At 44.4% G+C, this 25853-nt stretch overlaps 1 protein-coding gene across 1 annotated transcript in view; it reads right to left on the bottom strand.

Annotated features, from left to right (window-relative positions):
* The window catches only part of ANOS1 (anosmin 1), a 191001-nt gene extending 173902 nt beyond the window's left edge, over positions 1 to 17099 (bottom strand). Inside the window, exon 1 of the mRNA XM_035029680.1 lies at positions 16769 to 17099. Within this exon, the coding sequence (XP_034885571.1) occupies positions 16769 to 16975 (207 nt within the window). The 5' untranslated portion in view covers positions 16976 to 17099. The remainder of the gene's footprint in view (positions 1 to 16768) is intronic.
* Positions 17100 to 25853: the final 8754 nt, after the last annotated feature.

Consider the following 25853-nt stretch of genomic DNA (forward strand, 5'->3'; position numbering starts at 1 on the left):
TAAGCAGTTCCCACAAGGCACATTACTGCCTGGCTTCTGGCATGTTGACCGGCAGAGGATTAATTTTAAGTTATAGAGCTAATTACTCACAAGCATTAACAGCAGCCAGAGAGAAGTTATTTCTAGATAGCAGGAGCTGAATTCTATTGCTATTATGGTGAGAACCATCTGAAAATTTCTACTTATACAAACATACCTCATAAAGAACAATGATTTTTTCCATTTGCATTCCTACAGAATATTTTAGTAACACATTTTATAATACATTAAGTCCTAGAAGTACTTATTCTAACACTAAAGCAACATCTACTGCCTTGATATACACTGACAGGCCAGAAGTTTCAGGATCTTAGTTGACTTTAATTTGTAGTGGGGAAAATCTAAGCAGAAAAGAAAAAAATACCAGAACTACATGTTTTTCCCATTTCTAACTGACTTGAATTCAGATTGTTGTCACATTGTTTGCTTGTGATATATGCTTTTTCATGGTGCTAAGTTATGTGTTATTCATTAGAGAGTGCAGAATAATTAATCAAACTAAAATCAAGTACCTTGTAGTCAACTATACCCTGACTTACATGATACTCTAGCCCATTCATCACGATTCTGGGTCATTTTAAAGATTTTTTTTTTATTTATTTATCTGAGAGAGAGAGAATGAGAGAGAGAGCACATGAGAGGGGGGAGGGTCAGAGGGAGAAGCAGACTCCCTGCCGAGCAGGGAGCCCGATGCGGGACTCGATCCCTGGACTCCAGGATCATGACCTGAGCCGAAGGCAGTCGCTTAACCAACTGAGCCACCCAGGCGCCCTGGGTCATTTTAATATGAACTTCAAAAGATAGCATGCTTTAATGAGAGACCACTTGAGAAAACATGATGAATTAAATGTGATACAAGATGAAGAGAAATAACCCCAAGAAAAGACTGCACTTTGCAAAAAAAATCAATTCCAAGAAAAATGTATTATCTGCAGAATTATAAGCACCCAGCATCTGGGAAGTCAGGTATGTTTTCATAATAGAATAGATGACCTAGAATTCAGTGCCCTTTTCTCCTTAGACAATACTTATCCAGGATTTCAAATTTCACTCAAAAATTCTACTGAATCTATTCTTACGCATCATAAGGGAATAGAAAATCTCTAAGTGATGAATGCATATAAGGTATCTGAATTTCATTCTCTCTCCACAGAACTAAGCACTGTCAAAGAAATTTCAGAGGATACGTTTTTTAAAGAATTAAATTTAAAAAATTAAAAATTTTTAATTACTTTTTTCGAAAGAAATTTTAATTTTTAGAGCATTTTTAGGTTCATACCAAAATTACAAAAAAGGTGCAGAGATTTCCCATACATCCTCTGCCCCCACACCTGCACAGCCTCTCCCATTATCAACACCCCCCACCAGAGGGTACATTTGTTACAACTGATAAGCCTACGCTGACACATCCTATTTCACCCAAAGTCCATAGCTTACACTAGGGTTCACTCCTGGTGTTGTGTGTTCTATGGGTTTGAACAGATGTATGAAGACATGGATCCACCATTACAATATCAAGTAAGTAGTTTGACTGCCCTGAAAATCCTCTGTGCCCACCCTATTCATTCATCCTTCTCCTACCCCGAAACCGGCAAACACTTATCCGTACACTGTCTCCCAAGTTTTGCTTTTTCAAGAGTGTCATATATTTAGAATCATTGTATTGAGCCTTCTCAGATTGGCTTCTGTCACTTAATAATATGCATTTAAGTTTATTCCATGTCTTTTTGTGGCTTGATAACTCATTGCTTTTTAGCACTGAATAATATTCCATGACTGGATGGACCACAGTTTATTTATCCATTCACCTACTGAAGGCATCTTGGTTGCTTCCAAATTTTGGTAATTATGAATAAAGGTGTATAAACATCCACGCCAAGGCTTTTATAAACATAAATCTTCAATTCATTTGGGTAAATACCAAATAGCACAACTGTTGGATTGTATGATAAGAGTATGTTTTGTGTTGTGTTAAAAAATAAAATTTGACAGAGTAAATTTAAGATCTAATTGGCTTTATTAAGCAATTCATGAACCCAGGCAGCATCCCATCTGGTAAGAAGAGAGATGCTCTGAGGTATTGCACAAAATGGAAGGTTTTCATAGGAAAGGGTAGAGCAGGAAGTTCTTATGGAAGGAGAGGTAAGGATTATTATGCTTTCTTTTTGTGGAGAAAGGAATAGGAGGGTTTTTATCATGTAGATTACATCACTAGAGCTGATCAGGAAATTCCAGGTCCACGGTTAAAAGCTCCCATTCCTGAGATAGGCTGAAACTGGAATTAAGTCTTGGTTTGCTGTCCGGGACAGCCAGTGACTCCCATTTAGGGCTTGCTGTTTCTTACGGTTTGTTTCTTTTAACATAAATGGCCAAGCTGTCTTCCAAAGTGGCTGGACCATTCTGCATTCCTTCCGGCAGTGAATGAGAATTCCTGTTGCTCCCCATCCTCCCCAGCGTTTGCTGCTGTCCAAATTCGAGATCTGGGCCATTCTGACAGGCGTGTAGCGGTATCTCATCGTTGTTTTAACGTGCGTTTTCCCAAGGACCTCTCACATGGAGCATCTTTTCACATGCTTGTTTGCCACCTGTGTAATTTCTCTGCTGAGCTGTCTGCTGAGGTCTTTGGCCTCAGGTTGTTTAAATTATTCTTTTTTTTCCCCCCTCGGGCTTTCAGACCAGACTCTGAAGCACCTAGGATCAAAGGTACACACTATTCATTTCTGAACCCCCAGATTCTTCAGCACCAGGCACTCATTCGGTGCCCAACTCATCTTAACAACAACAGCCAATACTGCTGGGGAGACAAGACTTCTTCAAACGGAAAAGCGGTTTAGTTGCAAAGAAATTCCCAGAGAATCAGACTTCAGGAGCAGCTCACAAAATTTAAAAAAAAAACTAAAATTTTTTAAATCAGGTATTTGAAGGAAAAGATGCAGTATAACTAACTTAGTCTGCTCATAACTGGAAAAACAACAAAAAACCTGTATTTTCTTTAAGGATCACATCCACAAATGCTAGGACATAACCTTGGAATCAGCATTATTACCTTTTTTTAATTTAAATTTTGGGTAGTTAACATCCAGTGCAATATTGGTTTCTGGAGTGATATCCAGTGTGGAATCAGCATTATTATTAAAGACCCAGACACAGTTGTTTCCTTTCAGGAGAATGTCTGCCATAGAATGGAAGCAGAGCATTTTTTTTTTTTTCTAATTACATTTCATAAAAACAAGTGCTTTTTTTTTCTTTTCTAAATTCTCAAATGGAGACATAAATGAGCACCTTTCCAACTCTCACACTGTAAGTGAAACAGAATATGGTTAATGCAATCAACTTGTTCGTTTCTGCCTCGGAGTTTATTCCTTCACACAGGATACATGAATATGGAATAAAAGACTCATGTATACGTATCTGTAAACGAGTTCAGATATAGATACACATATCTAAATACAGATACGGAACTAGAGACACACACAGATCCAGGGAAATGTAAAGTAGAAAGGGACAGAACTACCCTAGTGGTTTTCAGCATGGGTGATTTTGCCCCATAGCAGGTATGGACTCCAGTGTTTGGAGATAGCCTCTATAGCTAGATATAGATTTCGTTTGTCATGACTGGGGTGGGGTCATGACTGGGGTCAAGACCAGAGATGGTACTAAACATCCTAAAATGCACAGGGCAGCCCCACAACACAGAATCATCTGGCCCAAAATGTCAATGGCGTCAAGACTGACAAACCCTGAACTAGGCATGTATGGATAAATACACAGACATAGATACGCAAATAAAAACTTTTTTTTTTTTAAGAGTTTATTTGTTTGTCACAGAGAGAGAGAGCACAAGCAGGGGGAGCGGCAGAGGGAGAAGCAGACTCCCTGCCGAGCAAGGAGCCTGACTCGGGACTCCATCCCAGGACCCTGGGATCACGACCCGAGCAAAAGGCTGAGCCACCCAGGCGCCCCGCAAATAAAAACTTTTCAAAAAAGATTTTAAGTAATCTCTATACCCAACGTGGGGCTAGACCTCACAACCCCGAGATCAAGAGTCGCACACTCTACCTAATGAGCCAGCCAGGAGCCCCATATGCATATAAAACTTTAGCCCTAATTTCATATGGTTGTTCAAAAAAGGAGTCCCCCTTTTTTTTTTCTGAAATTGTGGAGTAAATAATGGGACTAGACTATACAAATCTTGCCCTCCTAAAAATAGGTTAAAAATATCATACAAGTCCACGGCTCTTGATTAATAGATCAAAGTACAAATGGATGTCCCTTGTAAGGTAGTCTCACCTCTAAATATGTTTTCCTATGGTCAGTGTAATACTTAACACGTGAATACATTCCATCCAGAATTTTTTTAATTTCTCTGCAGCTGTGGAGGACATGATCTCATAATCCCGGATACAAAAATGTACATACAACAACAACACAGGAAAGATGTTCCCTACTTTCTTTTAGATTCTGGCCCAATGGGAAAATAACTTCCCAGATGTACGCCATTTCTGGAATGATCGGCAAATGGGTTTGGCCGTGCTTCTTTCAAAACTGTACAGCCAAGTGTCAAAATAAAACACGGAAGAGAAAATGGGAAACAAAACGCCCACCTTCAAACAATGACCGCTTCTAATGGTGGACACGGTCTTAGGTTATTTCTCTGCACTTCCTTGCCATTGAAGAAACCTAAAGGAATCAGTTACCAAAACACAGCACAGCAACCCACCTCCAAGGTTTTGCTCCTTCTTTCAGAAAGTAATCAGGAGTGCCTGGGTGAGGCAGTCGGTTAGGCATCCAACTCTTGGTTTCGGCTCGGGTAGTGGGATCGAGCCCTGCATCGGGATCTGAATTAAGCAGAGTCTATTTGAGATTCTCTCTCTCTCTCCCTCTACCCCTCCCCCACCACAACTGTGCTCTCTCTCACTCTGTCAAATAAATAAACCTTTTTTTAAAAAAAAGTAATCAGTAACTTCTGTGTAAACTTGGCATTCTTAAAATTAAGAGGCTTCATTTCAACTCTAGGAAGCAAGCCCCAAGTTTGTGCTATGATGCAATCTGTAACTTTCCCTTTTCTTGAATCACCCACATAGCGGGCCTGTTGGGCAACCCTGGTTCAACCCCGGGGCCTGGACACCACTGGATCTCCATATAGCTGGGGTGGTCTTCTGCTCCCTTCATAAAAGGTTGTGTGCAAAGCACTGCTCATTAGGGGAAATGGCCAATCGGCGAGGGACCCCGGTTGAAAATAAGTAGCTTGCCACGAAGGACAGGCGGTGGAAATCTGAGTTATCGCAAAAGAAACTGCTTGCACGCAAGTTTGTTGGGAAACATTTCTACATTTCCAAATGCGGGGGATATTATTATTTATTATTATTCCCTCATGAGGGTAAAGGGGCTTGGTATTTGCATCCTACAGGGATCCGCTCATCAGTTGGAAAGCAAGCTAACGGCCCTGAAATGCCAAGCTCCTCGCCATATTTGGTTTCTTATAACAGCACTTGGGAAACCTGTCCCGGGCACAGGACGACATATTAATATAAGGTGCGTACCCGCTTTTAAATCTCTCCTGGCATTTTGCGTTTGCACGTCTCTTTGTCAATTTTCTTTGCAGTCCACAAAGTGTCACAGTATACACTTCAAAAGATTGCCCTTCCTTGCTGTGCTGTAAGCATTTAAAGACAGGAGCTGAGACATTTATTTAAGTCTGAAAAAGAGCTGTCTCTCTCAACTATGTGTTACTAGAAAAATTAAACAAGAGTGGATGCACGTACATGGCATGAACCACTTACACTAACCCAGTAGGAACACAGTGAATAGGTAAAACCACCTTGAACCTGAAAGCTTTATTCTTGTTTGCATTTAGACTTTCTCAACTGTTTCAGCCGTTCTTTCAGAAAAGCTGTCAGTAAGTAACCTCCCAACTAAAAATGTAACCCATCTGGTTTGTTTTTAGATAAGCACGTCACTTGCATTACAGGGAGTAAGGAACACCAAAAATAATTTTATGTGTTTAAACATATGAATTATTAATGCATTATAAAATTATAGTGGATTGAAAGATGGTGTAAAAAATAAGGGGAAAAAAAAATCTCTGAAGTTCATAAGTAAATGAATTCCCAGTATTTCTCTGGTCCCACGTGCTGGTAGGATTAATGACATTTTTGGAAAGTGATGAATTTCTTTGCAAAATTAATGTTTCTTGTTTCATTAAAGGGACACTTGTATTTTTATTTCTGGGCTCATACAATCATCACTTCTTTGGACATAACAGACATTAACTATGAAACTTTAAAAACCATCAGTGATGATTAGATACTAAATTAAGGGAAACAAGCATTTTCGTTGGCTGGAGGTAACTTGAGATCCTGTGCATACCAAGCAGGAAAATGCACTTCCCCAAGATAAAGATTTGGGTCACCATACATCATACAATTTAAGTGGTCCCAACTTACCCACCTTACCTCTCAAAGAAAGAAGGCAATATGAAAAACAAAATTATGTATTTTTGAGGTCACTGTAATAGAGTATTTTCTCAAGTTGGTGGGATATTAGTAACTCAGAGAGTAAAAAGCTTATTAAGTGACAAATGTTACAGTTTAAAACAAAAAGGTAAATACAATGTGAATTTAAAGATTCCCCCTCTTGATAGGCTAGGTTTCTCAGATTCCCCTCAGGATAGATTTGAGCCCTCGGTGTATGAAAGAACCCCAGTTTATCAGCATGTTCTTTTCTTTTCATGTGCAGCCCTCCTCACTGTCCAATTTTTATATCTTACGGAGAAGCTGGAAAGAATCATAAAGTATAAACACACTCCCAGAAGCAAAACAAAAACAAAGACAGCCAGCAGAGAAGGCACAGTGGGTTCTTGAAAGTGGCTATCATGTACATACGAGCTCCAATCACCACTTGCAGATACCCCAAACATGTCCCCCCACCATACAGAAGGGCAACGGCAGCCAGGAAGCAAGAACGAGGCTGAAGTCCCCAGACCGCTGTTCCTCCCAGACAGCAAACTCAGACTCTGTGACATCAAGGAGCCCAGCTATTTCCAAAACATTCCTGCAAGGATCACAGTAACACTCTGCTATTTTGCTAGACGAGTCAAAGTGGTGGTGGACAGAAACAAAACCCACTTACAGGAGAAAAACAACTCTTCATCTATGAAATTATGATTGCGCATTAAACCATCACGTATGAGGATTTTAAATGATACATGATTTTTTTTAAAAGATTTTATTTATTCATTTGAGAGAGAGAATGAGATAGAGCATGAGAGGGGGGAGGGTCAGAGGGAGAAGCAGACTCCCCGCCGAGCAGGGAGCCCGATGCGGGACTCGATCCCGGGACTCCAGGATCATGACCTGAGCCGAAGGCAGTCGCTTAACCAACTGAGCCACCCAGGCGCCCATGATACATGATTCTTATAGTTCCTTTCTTCACTTCAAAACTCTGGGCAACTATTTGCTTCAACGTCTCTCTCTCTCTCTCTCTCTCTCTAGCAGAAAATAAAGCTCTGGAGGGCAGGAAGTACATCTCACTTATGCTGGGTTCCCTAGAACCTAAGATACTTGAAAAATGATTGTGTTTGACAGATTCTTATTGGTTGGAAGAAAAATGTGGATGGTTAAATGCATAAGGGATGGGTGTTGATGGACTGGTATTTTTTAAGGCCTTTTTGTCATGCCATTACTCTTCCAATTATCCACAACTGTACTACTCTCTGGGTGCAGCGGTGCCTCAGAAGCCAATGAGAAACGTAGGACTATCTCCCTCAAAATCGCCATGATTCTCAATTACATTACAGTTGATATTTCCACTCTGTCTTCTCTCACTGTTAACATCCTGAGAAGCAGGGTCATTTTATATAAATATTTGGGGATATGACAATTAGTGCTTGAGTTGTTGCTGTAAAGCCTTGGTCACCTTGCTTCCAGACCTTCAGTTTTCTTATCTGTAAAAGAAAAATAACACTCGTGACCTCACAGAGTTGCTGAGGAGGTCAAACAGATATTTTATGTGAAACTACTTTGTCAACACCGAGACACTGTAAAAGGCAATGCCAAATACATTCTAACCTGTGGCTCAGTAACTGAGGAGAGTTTCTTAGTTTGGGTCCACCCCCACCAGTTCAGACTGGGGTCCTGCTGCAGGCATGATGGCGAGGAGACGCAACGGGCAGCCTCCTTCTTATGCTCATCTGGGGCTCGCTCTTAGGGGCGCTGCAAGAGCTCCACAAAGATCAGATGAAGAGCATTAGAGGCGCCACAGTTTAGCCTATGGTTCAACCAGAGCAGCAAGAACCAGGAAGAAGAGCTATACACACACCTCCAAGTGTAATGGCCTGGGCATGTTCCTCACCTGATCTGCAGAGCATGGGACGTGAGCTTTGTTACAGCTCCCAGGGCCAAGCTCCCAAATGCTGGCTGCTAGCTGAGGGACTGATACTCTATCCTGTCCGTGAGGGGCACTCAGAGTCCCCAACAGACTGACCAAACTGTTGCAAGACTCTGCATTTACTCATGCCGGTTGCTCTGGGCTGGAGTAACCCAAAGTTTGCGGTTCAGCTCAAGTGTCATCTCCTTTAGGACGCTCTCCCTAAAGGGATAAGCTCCTTCCTCAGAGATCTCATACAAATAACTGTCCTTGCAGTCACGTGCGGACCAAAGCTGTTACAAGTCTCAGCCCCTACTAGACTCTAAGACCCCCATGAGCAGGGATCTTATAGTCTATCTTCAAAACCGCTGCAACCCATCCATATTAGCTGAAATAAGTGGAATGGATTAAAGCAGTGGTGGTGTTTTTTGGTTTTTTTTAAGGGAGAAATAGAATGAGCATCTACAATCTGTGAGGTACATTAAAATGAGCCATAAACACTGCTCCCATATTCCTTTTTTTTACTTATTGGCTATCAAGGATAACTACTTTTATCCAACTTCCTCCACCACCAGGGAAAGTGCCTCCACTCACCATTTGGAACCAATGTGTGAACTCTAAGGATATAGAGCCAATTCTAGGTCCTGGGGGGACGTGGCTCCCTGGCTGCTTGCCGAATAAATCCAAAGTTGGTTAATACCTGAACTAACTGCTCCTCTTTCTCATCTTCCCAGACCTGCAGAGGTACCGTGGTTAATGCTGTCCCCTCACCCCATCGACTGTCCACCAGCCATACAACTATCTCAAGCTTGTTTTAACAGTACATACATTTCACATGGACAGTGAAGGAGCATGATGTGCTTATACATCGGGCTCAAAATTTGAAACCTTTTTCTTTTTTTTCCACTGAAATCATCGGGAGATATAAACTAAATCCAAAAAAATGTTCTGACTCTAAGTGCTTCTTCATTTAGAATTTGGTTTTTTTTTATTTGTATAAAATCTCAGGATTTCTTTTTAAAGGGACAGTGGGAAAAAGTCTGAGCTGAGAGTTCTGAAAGCTGGTTCTTTCTCTGCTTCTATCTACCATCTGTATGTGCTTGAACGAGTCATTTCTAAAAGCATCAAGTTGTCCAATCTGAAAAACAACCGTGTTGAGTTAGATCAGGAATCTCTTAAGGTTCGTAGGTGTCTGAGACTGGGTTTCCTAGAAGCAGAGGCTGAAAAGGGTCTTCCTGCATATGTGATATATTGGGGGAAGCCCTCAGTGGAAACAGAGAAGCAAGCAGGAGAAGGAGCTAAGCAGGGAAGGGATCTCAGCTGGAGACCTGCAGAAGCCTGGTCCCATGCAATGCTCTGGAGCACAAATTGTACCAGAGTTATTCCCACAGGGAGTGGCCTCCTCTGGCCTCCTCTGGCCTCCAGCAGGGAGCCAATGGCAAGATCTGCCCTCATCAAGGGAGGAGGAGACACTGCTTTGCTGGCAAGATGGCGCCCACCAGCAGAAGGTTAGTTTCTAACAGCGAGCAGCTGTAAGCCATCAGCAGCTGATACAGGAGCTGGGGGTTAAAGAGGTGAGGGACAGGTCAGCAACAGCATCTACTGAGAAGGAATAGGTGTCTGTGACCTATTTTCAATATTTCAGAGACTCCAAAAGAAATTACACATTTTCCTAAGATGATGGTCCACAGGTAACTAAAAGGTCAGGAAGACGTCTTTATCGGTCTGCTCCGTGATGCGGGCGACCTCCTGCTGATCTGAAGCTTGAAAGAGTTAGGGGTATCTTTGATTAGTGTAAAGAGGAAAAACTGGGTCCCACTTAATAAATGCCATATGTTGAGAGACTACACACTTCCACACTCTGGGGTCCAGAGTACGTGAAACAGTAATGTGCGAGGCAGCCGACGCTGGAACCCGAAAGGTCTGTGAGCTCAGACAAATCTTCCAAAGGATAAGTTATGCAGTAATTTGCACAAGGGCACTGCGATGGGGGCATCTGCAAGTTTCCCAGTCCTGTTTTTCATATATAAAATGTATTCTGATAATATCAATATGCTCTTCTGATTGTTGTCCAAGCCCCCACGCTCAAAATTATGTGAGAGGAAAATTCTGTAAAGCACTGCCAAGTTATGCAAAGGAACCTGTCTGTGCCTGAATTAATACAAGCAGAGCCCACTAAGCCTTTCATAAGCTTCTGCATCCCTACAGTTTTGTTGTTTAGAGTTTGTTTTTGTTTTTGTTTTTAAGTAATCTCTACCCCCAACGTAGGGCTCGAACTCACAACCCTGGGATCAAGAGTCGCAGGCTCCACCCACTGAGCCAGCCAGGCGGCCCCTAACCCTACAGTTTTATACCCATTCGCAGACATATACGAGGATAGGTTATACAACACGATCTGGGGAATCCATTTCAAAGAATAATAACCTCCTAATTTATGATTAAGCTTTTTTATGTGGAAACACACCAACATTAACTTTTAACTCTTTTAAGTTAGGCCTTCAAACACACATACATGCATACAGGGTATTATATGTAAATACATACAGATGTATCTGAATATATACAATACTAAAACATATATAGAAGTATTTATTTCTTAATGATACGGTGCCCAAAGAAAGAACAAGTCAGTAAGTGTTTTTTAATGTTTTTAAAATGTTCTATAATAGTCACAATAAGATAGACTTTTAAATCACATTCAAGGAGAAACACTACATTACAAACACAAAAATATGCCACGAATAGCCTAGTGTTTAGTTTTGGTTCAATTCAGAAATTCTTAGAAACACAGCCAGAGATCCAGGGAAGCCAGACCAGGAAATATCAAGGCCAAAGCTGAGGAGGGCCCTTCTTCCAGGGACTCTCTAAACGCCTGGCCATTCTGGAGTGTCACTTAAACTCACTGCAGGGCAATGGGACATGCCAGGGCTGGGTAAATTCACCACAAAAGTGCACCTCCAAAAGTCTCTGAGCCTAGGGCTGATCTGTGGCTAAGGGTTTTTGATGCGATAATTGTTTATTTACTTTTTCTTGGACGAGAGGCTGGTCTTCTAAGTAGAATGAGCTAATCACCAGCTTAGTTCTTCCCTTTTGCCAAAACAAACAGCTTCCCATTACTGCTGGGGAAAGCCTCTGATCTCTCTAATCAGCTACCTAAGCGGACCTATCCGTGGTACTTTATAGGGTGAATAATGTCCCATTAAGCAAGAATCTCTTACCACTAACAAAATTCTAGACCCATAGGGCCCAGGCTGCCAGCAACCCGCTACTTATCTTCCAATGCGAAGATCCCGAGGGGTGCCGAATTCCGGCAAAGCAGCAGACGCACTCCCCACCCCCGCTCTGTTGTACTTCGGCTACGATTTGTTCTCAAGTCCTATTCTCTAGAGCCTCCTTGGAGAAAACAGAGGCCTAGAAAGAGCAGGTTTCAGGTCTCCTAATACTTGGTGCACTGACTATCTTTAAGGCTCTGACCTTGAGCTGCATGGTGGTCTCGCCTTGGCATATCCCAACTAGCGTAAGAGAGGGAGTCACTCTTAAGTTAAATGAGATTCGCTGAGAAGGAGAGAGTTTATTTCAGACAATATTCCCTCCTTTCCCTCTTCTTTGATATCCTAGTGAAGCTGAAAAAAACAAGGGTAGAGGTTATTCCCACGTGAACATTTCTCAGCATCGTAAGCTTGAACGCTGTGGAAAACCCTATGAGGAACCCCCATGGCAAGTGGGCTTAAGCCCTCCCGAGGGTTCTGCACCCTTGAGTTACAAAAATCCACACCAGGGCCGCTTCACGGACATACGACCAATGCATGTGGTCCATGCTCAGGGGGACCAATGCCTGTGGTCACCATATTGAAATCTCAATGATTGTATCCTAAGTTGGTGTTTCACATGGGCAGTCTGATGGAATACCAGAGCTTGCTCTGGAGGCTTGGAGCCTCGGATCCCGCATGATCCTGCCTCGCACTGCTCCTTCACCTCCCCAGGAAAGGTTCTCGGCTCCCCACTCCCTTGTCCCTGGCACCCCAGTCTTCACCCAGCCTCTCCTTCCCCACTCCATGCCCTAAAATGACTGTCACACTCCGGCCCCTGCAGGGACCTGGACAAGGGTCCAAGGAGGGTTTGATGCATGCCTGAGGCAAAGGGTTCCAGGACAAAGTGATGGCTGTCCTCATCTCATGCGGGAAGCACCACCCTGTGTTTGGTGGGTGGGCAGCCAGAGTCCCAGACTCCCAGGGATGAAACCCATCCCTGGAGCAGGTATCTACTTGTATGATGGCTGCGCTGAGAGTTCTGAAAGCTGGTTCTTTCTCTGCTTCTATCTACCACCTGTATGTGCTTGGACGAGTCATTTCTAAAAGCATCAAGTGAGGAGTGTTGCAGTGGGGGCTGCAGTGGACTTGGGGGTTGCCCATTTGCTGTCATCTGAACAGGAGGAGCGGGAGATCCCTGGCTTGACTTCTTGAGGACAACATCTAGAACAAAGTGCAAGGCATGGGTCTAGAAGCTTGCAGAAGAGGGTACCAAGCACGTGTTATGTGTGAGCAAGCATGTATGCATCTGGCAGATGGCAGGTTCCCATGAAGGTCTATTAACATCCTGCAAGATCTTCTTGTGGGACTGGGCACGCCACACGGTGTGCACCCTGGCGGGGGGTGGGGGGGACTCTCTCTTCCCTCTTCTCACCTTCCTGAGTCTCGCTTGTCCCTCCAGCTATCTCAAAGCACGCTCCAGGCCAGGAAATAGAAACTGTGAAATGCCGGTGATTCTGCATACAAGTTAAATGCTCTGATGTTTGCCCGTTAACGCTGGCACTGAATAATAGAAAGATGAAGAATAAAATCCATACTAATCACTTAATTTTTAAATTTTTCTTTACTGAGAACAGCACCGAATAGCACATTTGAAACACCATGACAAATCGCAAGAGCCACAGAGGAAGGAATAAAGCGTTTTATATTTTAGTTCCTTTAACAACACTCTCTTTTCTTGCTATTTGAAATACTGGACCACACATTTTCATTTTGCACTGAGTCCCGAAAATTAGGTAGTCATTCTTGAAGTAAATTAACCAATTAACCAATAAAATCCTAAAAAGAAGAACAAAACCTAAAACTGATAGCCACCCGCATTTGGAACCCAGCTCCACTGTCTATTGCTGCGTGAGTAACCTACCTTCTCAGCACCTCTGTTTGCTTATCAGTTAGGGAACAAATAGTACTTTCCTTATATGGCTGCTGTGGGGATTAAATGAACTTGGACTTGTAGGACACCTAGAACAGAGGCTGGTACTCACTGATCTTCCCATTAGTGTTAGCTCCGTCGCCACCGTCACTTTCAGTACCCCCAACATGTGCTAGGATCTCCACCTTGCTGGGCAGGTACTTATCTCCCACGGGACACACGAGAGGCTGGAAGTTCAGGAAGGTGATATGCCCAAGCAACCCATCTGCAAAGTGGCAAGGCTGATGCAGAGCAGATCTACCTCGTTCCAAAGCTCACGTCCCTGCTCCAGACCCCACAGCCCAGATCTCCTGTTCACTTCATGGACAGAGGAGGTCCTTCCCAACCACCTCTGTTAGTGGGATTTTAAGGACGTTGTGCATATGGTATGTGCAAACTTGAAGTGACAACATGCCCAATGCCTGGCACATGGAGCTGGGAATGGATATCCTGCGAGGTGTTAACTTGCACTGTTTCTTTTCATGAATGCGGCCAGCATTTAGTTAGGGATGTGATGCAGTTCAGCCATCCGTCTCCCTTTCAGTATGAAATTCTGAACTCTTCCATGTCAGGGGCTGCGCCAGATAATTCAGGAATCCCCCCCGTCACCATTCCCCTCCCCATGCATCAGTACTGAATCGCTTGGGCGTTCAGGCTGGTTGAGGGCTGCAGGGCGGACAGCTGATGCCCACCTGCATGGCCGAAGCAAAGACACCAGGTGAGCACCATCTACCTGCAGCCCTACAGCCTCGCTCCTGCAGGGCTGGGCGGCTGGAAAGCGTGTGCAATTAGGGTTAGAGACCATTAGACTCCAGCCTCCCCTGCAGGCCTGCCACTCCAGGGCACTGCCCCCCGCAGCTCCGAGTCTCTGTCCACACCGTGAGCGCATAGGTTGGGGTGTCCATAGCCGAGCCCTGGCAGTGTCACCTCTAAGAGTCCACACGCTTGGCTGGCCTCAACGGTGGAGACAAGCCTTCTTCCATCCTGAAAAAGATGCCTAGAACTGTATGAGAGAAGTTGAAAATGGCCACCTGCTCAAGAAACAGCCTTCTGCTGGGGCTTCTTTGCACAAGTGGGTGGGGTGACCCTGAGAGAAGGGGCTCATGCACAAGCTTGGGCGAGCCCCGCCTCTCCTGCCTGTTAATAAATTCCACGTGCCCCGTAAGGAGCCGGCATCAGCCTGACTCCTCCGTCATCTCCCAATTATTTAACAAGGGGGAGGGACAGGGAAGCTCGAGGGTTCATAGGGAGAGTGTTGCTGCCTTTTCAAATCTTAAGAAAGCATAATCCCTGCAATTTAGGTAAATCAGATAGGCATTACCAGGTTAGGGTTAACCCACCACGAATGGCTTGGCAGCTGATGGCAGAAACAGCAGTTATTAAGTCCTAACAGTAATTTGCAGCTTATTCCAGCCCAGCTAATTAAAATGTAATCAGGATTGTGTGGCAATGTGTATTCTGTCAGCAGTTTTTCTTCTGGAGAGAAATCATGCCAGGAGACCACAAGAAAAGCCTTTCACGGGAATTGGCTTGATCTAAACTGCTTCTTTAGCCGCTTAAACTGCTAAACAAATAAATTACAGCAACTGACAATTCAATAAGAAAGAGAAAGAAAGAAAAAGAACAAGAGAAAGGAAAGAAAGAAAGGAAAGAAAGGAAAGAAAGAAAGGAAGGAAGAAGGGAAGAAAGGAAAAGAAGTGAAAGAAGAAGGAAGAAAGAAAAGAAAGAAGAAGGAAGGAAAGGAAAGGAAAGAAAGAGAAGTGTTACTCTTTCTCTCCAGGAATGGGTCCCTCTGTTTTGTTTTCTGTTGATGAAACAACAGTGGAGCATCTTCTCAGGAGAGGGACTGACAGCGCAGGGCAGGGCAGGGTGGGTTTGAAACCAGGTGGCTGGGACATCCCCCAGGATGTCCGCGTAATTTCAGCGCAGGACGCGAGCACTCGGGTTTCCCCTTCCCTAAACAATCAGGAGGGACGCAGAGTGTGCCAGCTTCTCAGAAACCCACGACGGGTTGCCTCCTTAAGAACGCGCACTCCCGCACACGCAAACTTCGCGAGCTAGTGCAATCTCCGAAGATCCCGACCGTGAGTCCTTGTGCCATTGGGCGCCAGCTTTCATTAGCTCTCAGGCCAGGACGCACACCCGTAAGGCTACAGAGATACGTCCCCAACTCCACCGTCATTACAATCACCTGCTTTCACAGCTGAAAACCCAGGGCCCCTTGGAAAGCTGCCTTTACCCTGACCAGGCGGGAGGGGCGCCCAGTTTATTTCCTAAGATCAAAAACCTGCCAAAGAGTCCCGAGTCTCCCTCTGGCCTCCCCAGTCCGCCCTGCGGCAAGAAGGAACTTGAGAGTCTTGGAACAGGTGAGCCGCTAAGGATAGAGGCGAGAAGGCCAAGGGGAGAACGAGGGCCCTCGAGAGAAATAAGGCGTCTGCGTGAATGATTTCGGACTGCGCGCACTCGGATCGGCTGGGAAAGGCAACCCGACGCGCCCCCGCAGGGTCCGCAAGCGGCGCAAACGCGCCCCCAGCATCCCGGGTTGCCACGCGCGACCTGCGGGGACCCTCAGCGCTGTTGCTCCCCCGCCCCAACAGCAAGGGTCCCGGCAGTCCACAGGCAACAAGCGTGCGTCCCCCTGAACCCCCACCATTCACAGTCATTCACACACACGTTCTTCCACACTCCAGCTGGAAGGACCTACGAGGGCTGGGGGACACACTGCCCCCAGGACTCCCCTCCGAGCATCCAAACGCGGTCCTCCAAGTCCCGTACCCCCTGAGTCTCTTCCCTCACTCTCCACACTATCCGCTGACTAGACCTAGAAGCTCCGGGGCCCCGAACTGGGGAGCGCACAGCTACCGCCCCCCGCCTCCCCAACACACACATTCCGGAACACACGACCGACTGGGAAACTAACTAACCAATGGTCACGAGTTGGGGGAAGATGCTGCAGGTTTCTTGTTCCTTTCGGGGGCAAGGAGGAGGCTGGAAAGGAGGGTTCGACCACCTCGCCCGTGAGATCCACGCCGAAGGAAAGCGGGACCTGCCGGCCGAGCCCGGCGAGAAGTTGGGGCGCCGAGGCCGGGAGGCAGGCGCCGCGTGCGCCCCGCGCCACGGTCGGCAGCGGCGGTGCCCGTACCTGGAAATGCTGGAAGAAGGCGGAGATGCGCGTGATCTGCAAGCTGAGGCACCTGGAGGAGCAGCGGGCGCGCTGGACGCTCGCGGCCGACAGGGACTCGTCCAGCCGCCGAGCAACCGCGGCGCCGGGGCCGCCGGCCAGGCAGCCCCCGGAGGCCGCCAGCCAGAGGCAGAGGGTCAGGGCCGCGCCGGGCGCCCCGGGCACCATGGCTGCGGGTCGGGGGCGCGGGCGCCGGGCGCTGGCCGAGGCTCCCAGCTCCGCGCCGGGGCCGCACTGCCGGGAACCTCGCGGCCGCCGCAACTCCGCTGCAAAGTTCAATCATTCAACTCCAGCCCCGCGCCCTCCCCGCCAACCTCCTCCCTGCTCTGCCTCGAGGGGTGGGGTGAGGGTGACAGGCGGCCGCGCCATTGGCTGCGAGGAAAGTGAGTGACAGGGGGGCCGGGCGGAGGGCCGTGGGCAGGTCTAAGGGGCAGCGAGCCCCCGCGCTCAAAGGCCGGGCGGCGCCGGCCGGGTCTGCCCGGTGCGCCCCACTCTGGGGGGTCGGTCTCCCACGCAGGCTCCCCCACAGTCCGCATTCTCCCCACCCCACCCCCCACCACCATCCAGCTGAGCGTCAGGTGTGTGCGAGCCCGGGCCTGGGATGCAGGTGCCCTCTTGGAAAGGAGGGCCTCGGGACCCCCAAGGGCGTCCCGCCTGCCTAAGGAAGGACGCAGCGCCTCGAAGTTGTAGGCTTCCTCTCCAGGTTCTGCCCCGGGTCCAAGCTTCGCTCCTACTTTCACATATTTGAATTTCCTTTTATTCCCAAGTAACAACTGATACGGATGTAAGAGGAGTCAGAAGCCAGGCAAGGACCCTTGACTGACATTTTCCTCCCCCCTACCCCCCGCCCCCCGCATTTCTTCCTTTCTTCTTCCTCCCTTCTTTCCTAATTATTACCTGGAAACCGATCTGAGTACATAGCAAGTGCCGTTTGTTAAACAGACACACCCTACTTGCTTCCTCGGGTGTCTGTTTTTCTGGTAAGCACTCCTCTCTCCCAAGGTGAGTGCCTCAGAACAGAAATCTTTCCCAAACTCTTGCCCTTGAATGTGGCCCCCAAGACTCTTGATTCAGCCTCACCGTCTCTTGCAGTCTTTTCCCAGGCTCTTTGGCCACACGTGCTCTCAGTCCCCCGAGAGGGCCGTGCCCCGTAAAGAGCGACGGCAGCATTTATAATACAGCACCTGTTACAAGGTTCATGCTGCCCTGAGTTCCACTGGGAAGTGAGAGCAAGGAGGCCGGGCGCCCTAGGGAGAGCTGGGATGTGATCTTGAAGGCTGCGCTTGGCCTATAACGCAGCTTTGTCAAAGAGACCCATAGGCACACGCATACTCAGGTGCAGACCACCTGACTGATACGCTGGTGCTCGGACCTCCCCACATTCTCCTACACAATGGGACTTACGGGTTCCAAAACCTGGCACCTCCATAAGCACACAACCAAGGACAGCGAGTGCGCAGATGCACCCGACCTGCCGAAAGATTCATCAGAGTGGGATTCCTCTCCCCATAGAGCTTAGGCTCTTTCCCCAATTTCCAACCTTTCCCCACCCCCATTTTTCCACACATTTTCCACTCTGTGATTCTGAGCTCTTCCTGTTAAATTATAATGACAACCATCTACCGTCATCCGGTTACACCTATGATTCTTTTTCAAGTACATCATCTTCTGTGTATATTTCTTCACACGGTTAAGTCAGCAAGGCCAAATGGGATTCACTGGCTAGTGTGTTTCCCAATGAATTTTTTAAAAACCAGAGTGGTCTCTTTCAAAAGGTTCTGCAGGAAGAACCAGCTTCGTGGGTGTGCAGCCTGGCCAGTCGCACAGAGCTCCATCCTAGAAAGATCACACTCAGTTTAATGTTCTCCTATCACCATCTTGATTTTAATTCTGAACAAGGTTTGAGTTACGCAGACAGCCCTGTGTGTAGGTTTCGGCAACACAATACTGCACTTGAGCGGGAAACATAAAAAATTTAGGCATGAGCTCAGTAGTTTAAAAGACGCTCAGAATTGTGAATGGAAATCTTTTTAAAGTCTGTTAAACACTTAATAATGACTAGAGCAAAGAATCTAACCATGGTGACCCCAAGCTGGTAGGTGTAGACGGCCTCATAGCAGTGAATGGAGGAGTGACATCTGAATAGAGGAATTGTCTTAGAATTCACTGGGAATTACTAAAAACATTTCCAAAATCTATAGCAGAGGCTTCCACTGCATTTAACTTTTAAAGTTAAGCAAATACCTGGTCTTGGTGAAAGCAAGGATATTATGCATGCCTACATCTTCTTATAGTATCTTTGATTTATAACTTTGCGTGTCATATCATGAAATTTATATTCTAGAAGGTGAAATCATAGGGACAAGAATGCTGAGCTTTTAAAAACAGCTTTTAAGTGTTCAAAGGGATCACTGTATTTTTTTAAAAAGCAGTGTGTGTGCTTTTATGGGTTCCATAGCATATTCATTTCCATGAATAAATGCATTTTATAATAAACCACAAAAGAGAACATCTAGTCCGTTGAAGAGAAAGCCTGAGATTAAACATATAGGGCCACCTTATGCACATGTTAAAATTATACTTGCGATAATACTGCTTTCTTGTTTTAGAATTATCGCAGACATCTTCCGTGACTATGCTGGCCTTTTTTATGTTATCTATTTTAATTTTAGTTTAAAGTAACTTGTGAAAGGAAAACATTTTGGTAAAGTCAGAATAACAGTTAAAATCTAAGTTTTTATTCTGCTTCTATGTGCCCGATTTATTTTGCGCCTCATAGAAGCTAACTTTTGACAGGACTGGTTGAGTTCATGAAGATCTCTAAGTTTATGAAGATCCACCACATGGGAGGAGAACCATAGTGTATAGAAGGAATGATGGATAAATGGATGGGTGAAAATTGTCCAGATACATTGGTAAGAAAGAGCTTAGCAAGGCTTTGCTCAAAGTCAACTTGAACCCCACAGTCTGAATTGGTCTGGAGAAGAAATGAACTTTGTACTGACTTCACTTTGACTTTAAATAGACAAAACACCCATCCAGCAAGGACAGTGGGAAAGAGTTTTAACTGACCCTTATTTCTATCTATGTGAACAAAGACCGAACTGTGTGGCCCATCTTGGTCAGGTTCTAGAAGAATCCAAGAAGTTAGCTATATTCTTCCTTACAATTTTTTTAGGATATGAGTATCTTCCTTTCTTTCCTTCTTCTTCCTTCCTTCCTTCCTTCCTTCCTTCCTTCCTTCCTTCCCTCCTTCTTTCCCCTTTTTTTTAGCACAGAATAAGAACCCTCTGAGAAGCTTGCTAAAGGTATACTCCAGAACTCCACGTTCAGAGATTCTGGCTCAGCATATGTGGGTAGGGCACTGGAATCTCAACTTTTAAACAACACCTGGTGTTCCTATAGCCATTGAACCAGGGACACGTTTGACAGATAATTGGTTTAGAAAACAACCCACTAAAAATGGATTTCAGTAGCATTTACGGCTTTTTTGTTGTTTAAAGTAATTTTTTAGGTATACATGTTGATATGGTTTGGACACAACAATCTATTTCTTAATAATTGTATTGCTATACTTTTTCCAGTACATTCCAGTCTAACAACATAGTGTTAGACTTATTTTTTCAGACTAGCAGTTTATCTTTTCAAAAGCCTCCCAGCTGCATTTGATAAGAATAAACTATGAAGGAAACAAGCATAATCTTTCCCTAGATACACCCCTCTTGAAAAAGCAAATTGAGAACTCACTCTAAAATTGGGGAAGACCAATACTTAAATTTGATGGCATTTATGAGGTCCCCGGTCATTAGCTATAGGGGACAGTGAAGTGAGGGGAGGGAACTCACATGAGTTTAATTGCCTTCATTGATGATGTAATAACATGCACCTAGTCTGAGAAACTGCAGTTGACTTCTGGAGAAGAAAATGTGAGAAAACCAGGAAATGTCTCCCTGCTAGAGCCTTGACCCATTCTCACAACTACATTTGCAGGCTAAGCTCTCAGAATTTTGGTAAGAAGACTCTTCTAGATTCTTCTTTAACTGTGCTTTCCTTCTCCTCCAGACTTTATCCCTTCTGCTTAGCTTGGAATTACATGATCCAGGGAATTCCAAGGGCTCTTAAGAGGAAAAAGTAGTGAAATGGGGAGCATGGGATGCAGTTAACAACTGAATGGATACATATCAGATTTCCATCTTTTGTAATATGATTTCAGGCAAGAATGGCGTGAACCTCTCTGGCACGGCTTACTGCCCTGGTGTCTGACAGCCAATTTCATCCTTCTACAAATGGAAATGATAACTTTATGCAATAGGGCCATTGAATATACTGTGCTTTGTAGAACAGGACACACACGTTCATTTGCAATCATCTGTTTTTTTTTTTAATCACTGTGTACTGTAGATATCCTATTTGGGGATAAGTTAAGCATACGACACATTTTCCTCTTCGGTGAGATTATAAAAATTCAGAGTTGCTGCATTTACATGTTTAAAGGTATAAATTTTATTAATCACTTTGCTATTTACTAAGATTTTACTAGGAAGCATCAGAAAACTGCTATTTCTTTTGTGCACTAAAGAATAGCTTAATGAAAGTTTAAAATTTTCTGGGCAAAATACACAAAGGATGGTTAAATAACATGATTTCAAGCTACTCCTCCTTTTCATGAACTTGTCTCCCTGCCCTTTTGCCTCTCCTCCCCCAAAGTCACCATCAATCTATCAATTAGTATTAAATTTGGCACCTGTTCTGCAGGCATGCTAAGAGCCTATTCTAGATTAAGCCATCACTAAAATTTTATTCTGTCACTGCAATAATTACTAAAATTAAAAGAACTACTAAAAAATAAAGTGTGTCAATATGCATTTTCATGTTCCAAGGATCCACTGTATGGTGATCGTTATATTCAACTGTGAATGCTTTTTCCCTCCCAGCACCTCCCGCCAGAAATTTTTAGCTTTAGCACATTTAATGGCCTCTGCTGATTTTAGCGTCTTACTGAGCATAGCAGCTGATGGACCAAGCCAAGAACATTGGGTTTTGGAAATCCAATGCATATAGCCATAAAATAAGTACTTAATAGTCAAATGTAGGGAACTATTTAAAATACAAAAAGTACCTTGTGTATTTCCAGTTCTTGACATGACCAAAATATCACTGGTTTGCCCCCAACATATATTTTGAGAATCATAAGCACCTTAAAAGAAACTGAAATTCTACCATTTTTACTAAATCTTTAATAATATAACTTTAAAAACCTCATTTCCCTCTTCTGACTGGCCTAGTTTTCGTGTGAAATAAGTAATGAATTTTTCAGTGAAATTCATATTTAAAATTTTGTAGAATCACACTTTTTAAAGCTTTTTAAAAAGGAAGTTCTAATAAACCATCCTACTTCTATTCTGCTCATTCCTAAACACGAAAAGAAATCTACAGGTGCTCTTCAGAAATACTGAAATTCTATTCTGTTTAGAGACTTAAGTGGGTTTTCCTTCTTTGATGTTTGGAACCCATTGAAATTTATATTGAGTCACTGTAAATACCATAGATTTGGAGAGCTGACAATTTACAAACGTAGCTTTTAACGGGAAACAGCGCCACATGCTGGCCACACCAGTAAAATGCGGCCACAGAGCCCTTCACCCGTGAAACCTAATTTTAGGACTAAATTGTCAGCTCTAAAGCATGAATCTGACTAGGATGATCATGCAGTGTTCTCCATAAATAGTAACTAGATTAATGCCAGTGTGGATTTAAGCACAGAAAGGCTTTCCTGTGTAAATGCAGTCACACTAAATTACAGAAATGAGCACAGTCGTCTTCGAATGAATTTTTTCTTAGCTTTTAAACACTTTTTTTTTTTAAGATTTTTTATTTATTTACTTGAGAAAGCGAGAGCATGAGCGGGGGGAGGGTCAGAGGGAGAGGGAGAAGCAGACTCCCCGCTAAGCAGGGAGCCCGATGACACGGGATTCGATCCCAGGACCCCAGGATCATGACCTGAGCTGAAGGCAGACACTTAACTGTTTAACCCCAGGCGCCCCTTTAATCACTTTTCAACCTACTCACTACAACACTGAATGACAAAGGCCAACTGTGTGTGTTTTATTCGAAGGAGCTTCTGTTCAGAACACCTTTGCAGCTTACACATCGCTTGCTTCTTAAGATTCACCAAAATATGAGAATGTATGAATAAAATTCACCACCAGGGGATACTAATGCACAAAAAGGTGACAGGTTTTATCTACAGTGTTAGCAGGGGAAAAAAGAAGAGCCTTTCAACACTCATGGGTCACTTTATACAAGATGTTCATCTTGTCAAGAGATTAAGATAAACACATTTAAGACCTAGAAGGAAGCACCGGGATACCCGGACACCATGTGAATAGACCAATGAATGCAACTAAGACATGAGTTTATATTCCTCTTCTGAATCCACGGGGGCTTGTGGGGGGAGGGGGGCGGCAGGGGAAGCATCCTGTAAGACCAAAACAGAACAAAACCAAAAAAAGTCTGGGTCTATTTGCGGGATTTTCTCCAATGGCTAACTAGCCCCAGCTGCAGAATATTCTGCCCTCATTGAATTTGGGGCATTTCAACGAGTCAGAAATCAAAGGTCATTCCCTTCCCTTCTCCATCCAGGTGCTTCTGTACTTCGTAATGCCCACCCCTTCTTCACACCCTCACAACACTCCCTTTCACACAAAGTGTTGACTGAGTTCCAGAGAAGAAGGAATGCCAAGGCCAGGGGCTCACTTTGCTCTGTTTCCGCAGCGATCTGTGTTTCCCTGGGACACGGATGGACCACAGTTAGATACCAAAGATGGTAAATGGAATTGTCCTGTGGCTTAAGTGGGATTCCGAGTGGGAATATTTTTCCTATGGTCCTTCTGGATATTGTACCATGTCAAGAAAGTACTCAGTGACATGATAACAACTTCTCGGCTCATAAAAGAACTTAAGTGAAGGAACCCACATGTATTCAACCCTTTCTTTTTCTCCTGCAAATAATCAGAAGCTACCATGGGCTGGCATTCATCTGTGAGAAATTTATTTTCAACATCTTGATATTCATAATCTGAGGACTGTGCTAGGAAAAATGTGCAGTTGAGAGTAATCATACAGACTGACATGTACCTGACTCACTGATAACATAATGAGCCAGTGAATCATGACGAGAGCTGGTTAACTCTTCCACATTAGCAGAGTATCACTACTTGAATGACTGTTTCCTGGCATTATGCATCATGGAAGAAATGAAAAGAAGTAAGTCCTTTCCTGTTTTCAAAGAACTAAGTGCACCTTTTTGTTATTAATTTAATACCAAAGACTTTTTGCCCTAGAGGTTTTATCCACCCCCACCCAAAAAATCAAGTGAAATTATGTCTGCAAATTTTTTCAGTTAGGACTTTATCATAATTGCCTGCTGAGATAGGAAGGGATTATGAGAAATTATATTGTTTGAAGACTAGAAAGGGTGAGGAATATCCGTTTGGAATCAACCCAGTATGGAAATCTGAGTTGCAGGAACAAGGGATGTGTCTCTCTTTTTTTTGAAGATTTATTTATTTGAGATAGAGAGAAAGAGAGAATGAGCAGGAAGGGCAGAGGGAGAGAATCTCAAGCAGACTCCATGCTGAGCACGGAACCGACACAGAGCCTGACCGGGGCTCGATCTCATCACCCTGAGATCACGACCTGAGCCGAAACCAAGAGTCGGATGCTTAAGGGACTGAGCCACCTAGGTGCCCCTGGGGATGTGTCTCCCATACAGACTCCTTCACTTCTTTACATCTCTATAACTTCTCCTTGTAAAATAGAGATCTTAGTAGAAACCAACTCCCCAGATTATTTTGAGATAATATTTCAAAAGGACTAGGTACAGCCCTTCAATAAATAATGAGTACTCAAACTAGACAAGGTAGATAAGCATTTACAGGATTAACCAGTGAATTTATAAGTTTTGTTTTGGTTTTTAACTACTCTTCTATTTTTTTTAATTTTTTTTAAGATTTTATTTATTTATTTGTGAGAGAGACAGAGAGCGAGCATGAGCAGGGGAGAAGGACAGAGGGAGAAGCAGGCTCCCCGCTGAGCAAGAAGCCCGATGCGGAGCTCGATCCCAGGACCCCGGGATCATGACCTGAGCCAAAGGCAGATGCTTAACCAACTGAGCCACCCAGACACCCCTTTTTTATTTACCATAAACTTTATACCAGTGTTTCTCCACCTCGGCACTATTGACATTTTGGGCTGGGGATTTGCAGTGGGGAGCTATCCTGTGCCAGGGGGAGCTTAGCTGCCTTCCACCCTCTGGAAGTCAGCAGCAACCCACCCACCCCAACAATCTGTTATATCTCCAGATAGACCCCCGTGTCCCCTGAGTGGGGGAGCAAAACTGCTCGCAGTGGAGAACCACTGCATTTGAGCAATCATCTTGTAGTTTAGAAGAGTCTGCTCCCATTAAAGGAAAGGTGAGAATGATTTTTAAGTGACTTCTGAAGTAGACGTTAGTTTGTGAACATGAAAACCAAGTCCACTTTCCAAAATGATTTATCAAAACAGCTTGTGAGACAGAAATGGTATTGGTGATATATAAATGATGACAGAGGAAAATGCCCAGGGCAACACCATCTGCTTCTCCAGAGTATTCAAGATAAGCATTGAAACCTAGAATATTATCCAAAAAGAACTCACACAGCAGCTGTGAACACTAGACTCATTTTTGACACCTGGTCAAACACTCTACCTGATTTTAAACATCTTCCTTAAGACTCAGTGTTTGCTACATAAAATTATACTGTGGGGAGTTAAATTATACGTTTTTTCCTTATTTAACCCTTTTAGTCAGCTTTCAGGTAAATATACATAAAATAGAATTGGCATAAAATAAAATTCACAAATTTGAAAGGGACAATCGATGAGTCTTAACAAAGTATGCAGTTGTGTAACCACAGTTTTCTCACGCCTGCATTAACCTCCCGCCCTCACCCCAGCCTCCGGCAACCAGTGATCTGAATTTTTTGTCCTTCCGTTTTTGTCTCTT

This window comes from Mirounga leonina, unplaced genomic scaffold (assembly GCF_011800145.1).
Source record: "Mirounga leonina isolate KUSES-001 unplaced genomic scaffold, KU_Mleo_1.0 Mir_268, whole genome shotgun sequence".
Lineage (NCBI taxonomy): Eukaryota > Metazoa > Chordata > Mammalia > Carnivora > Phocidae > Mirounga > Mirounga leonina.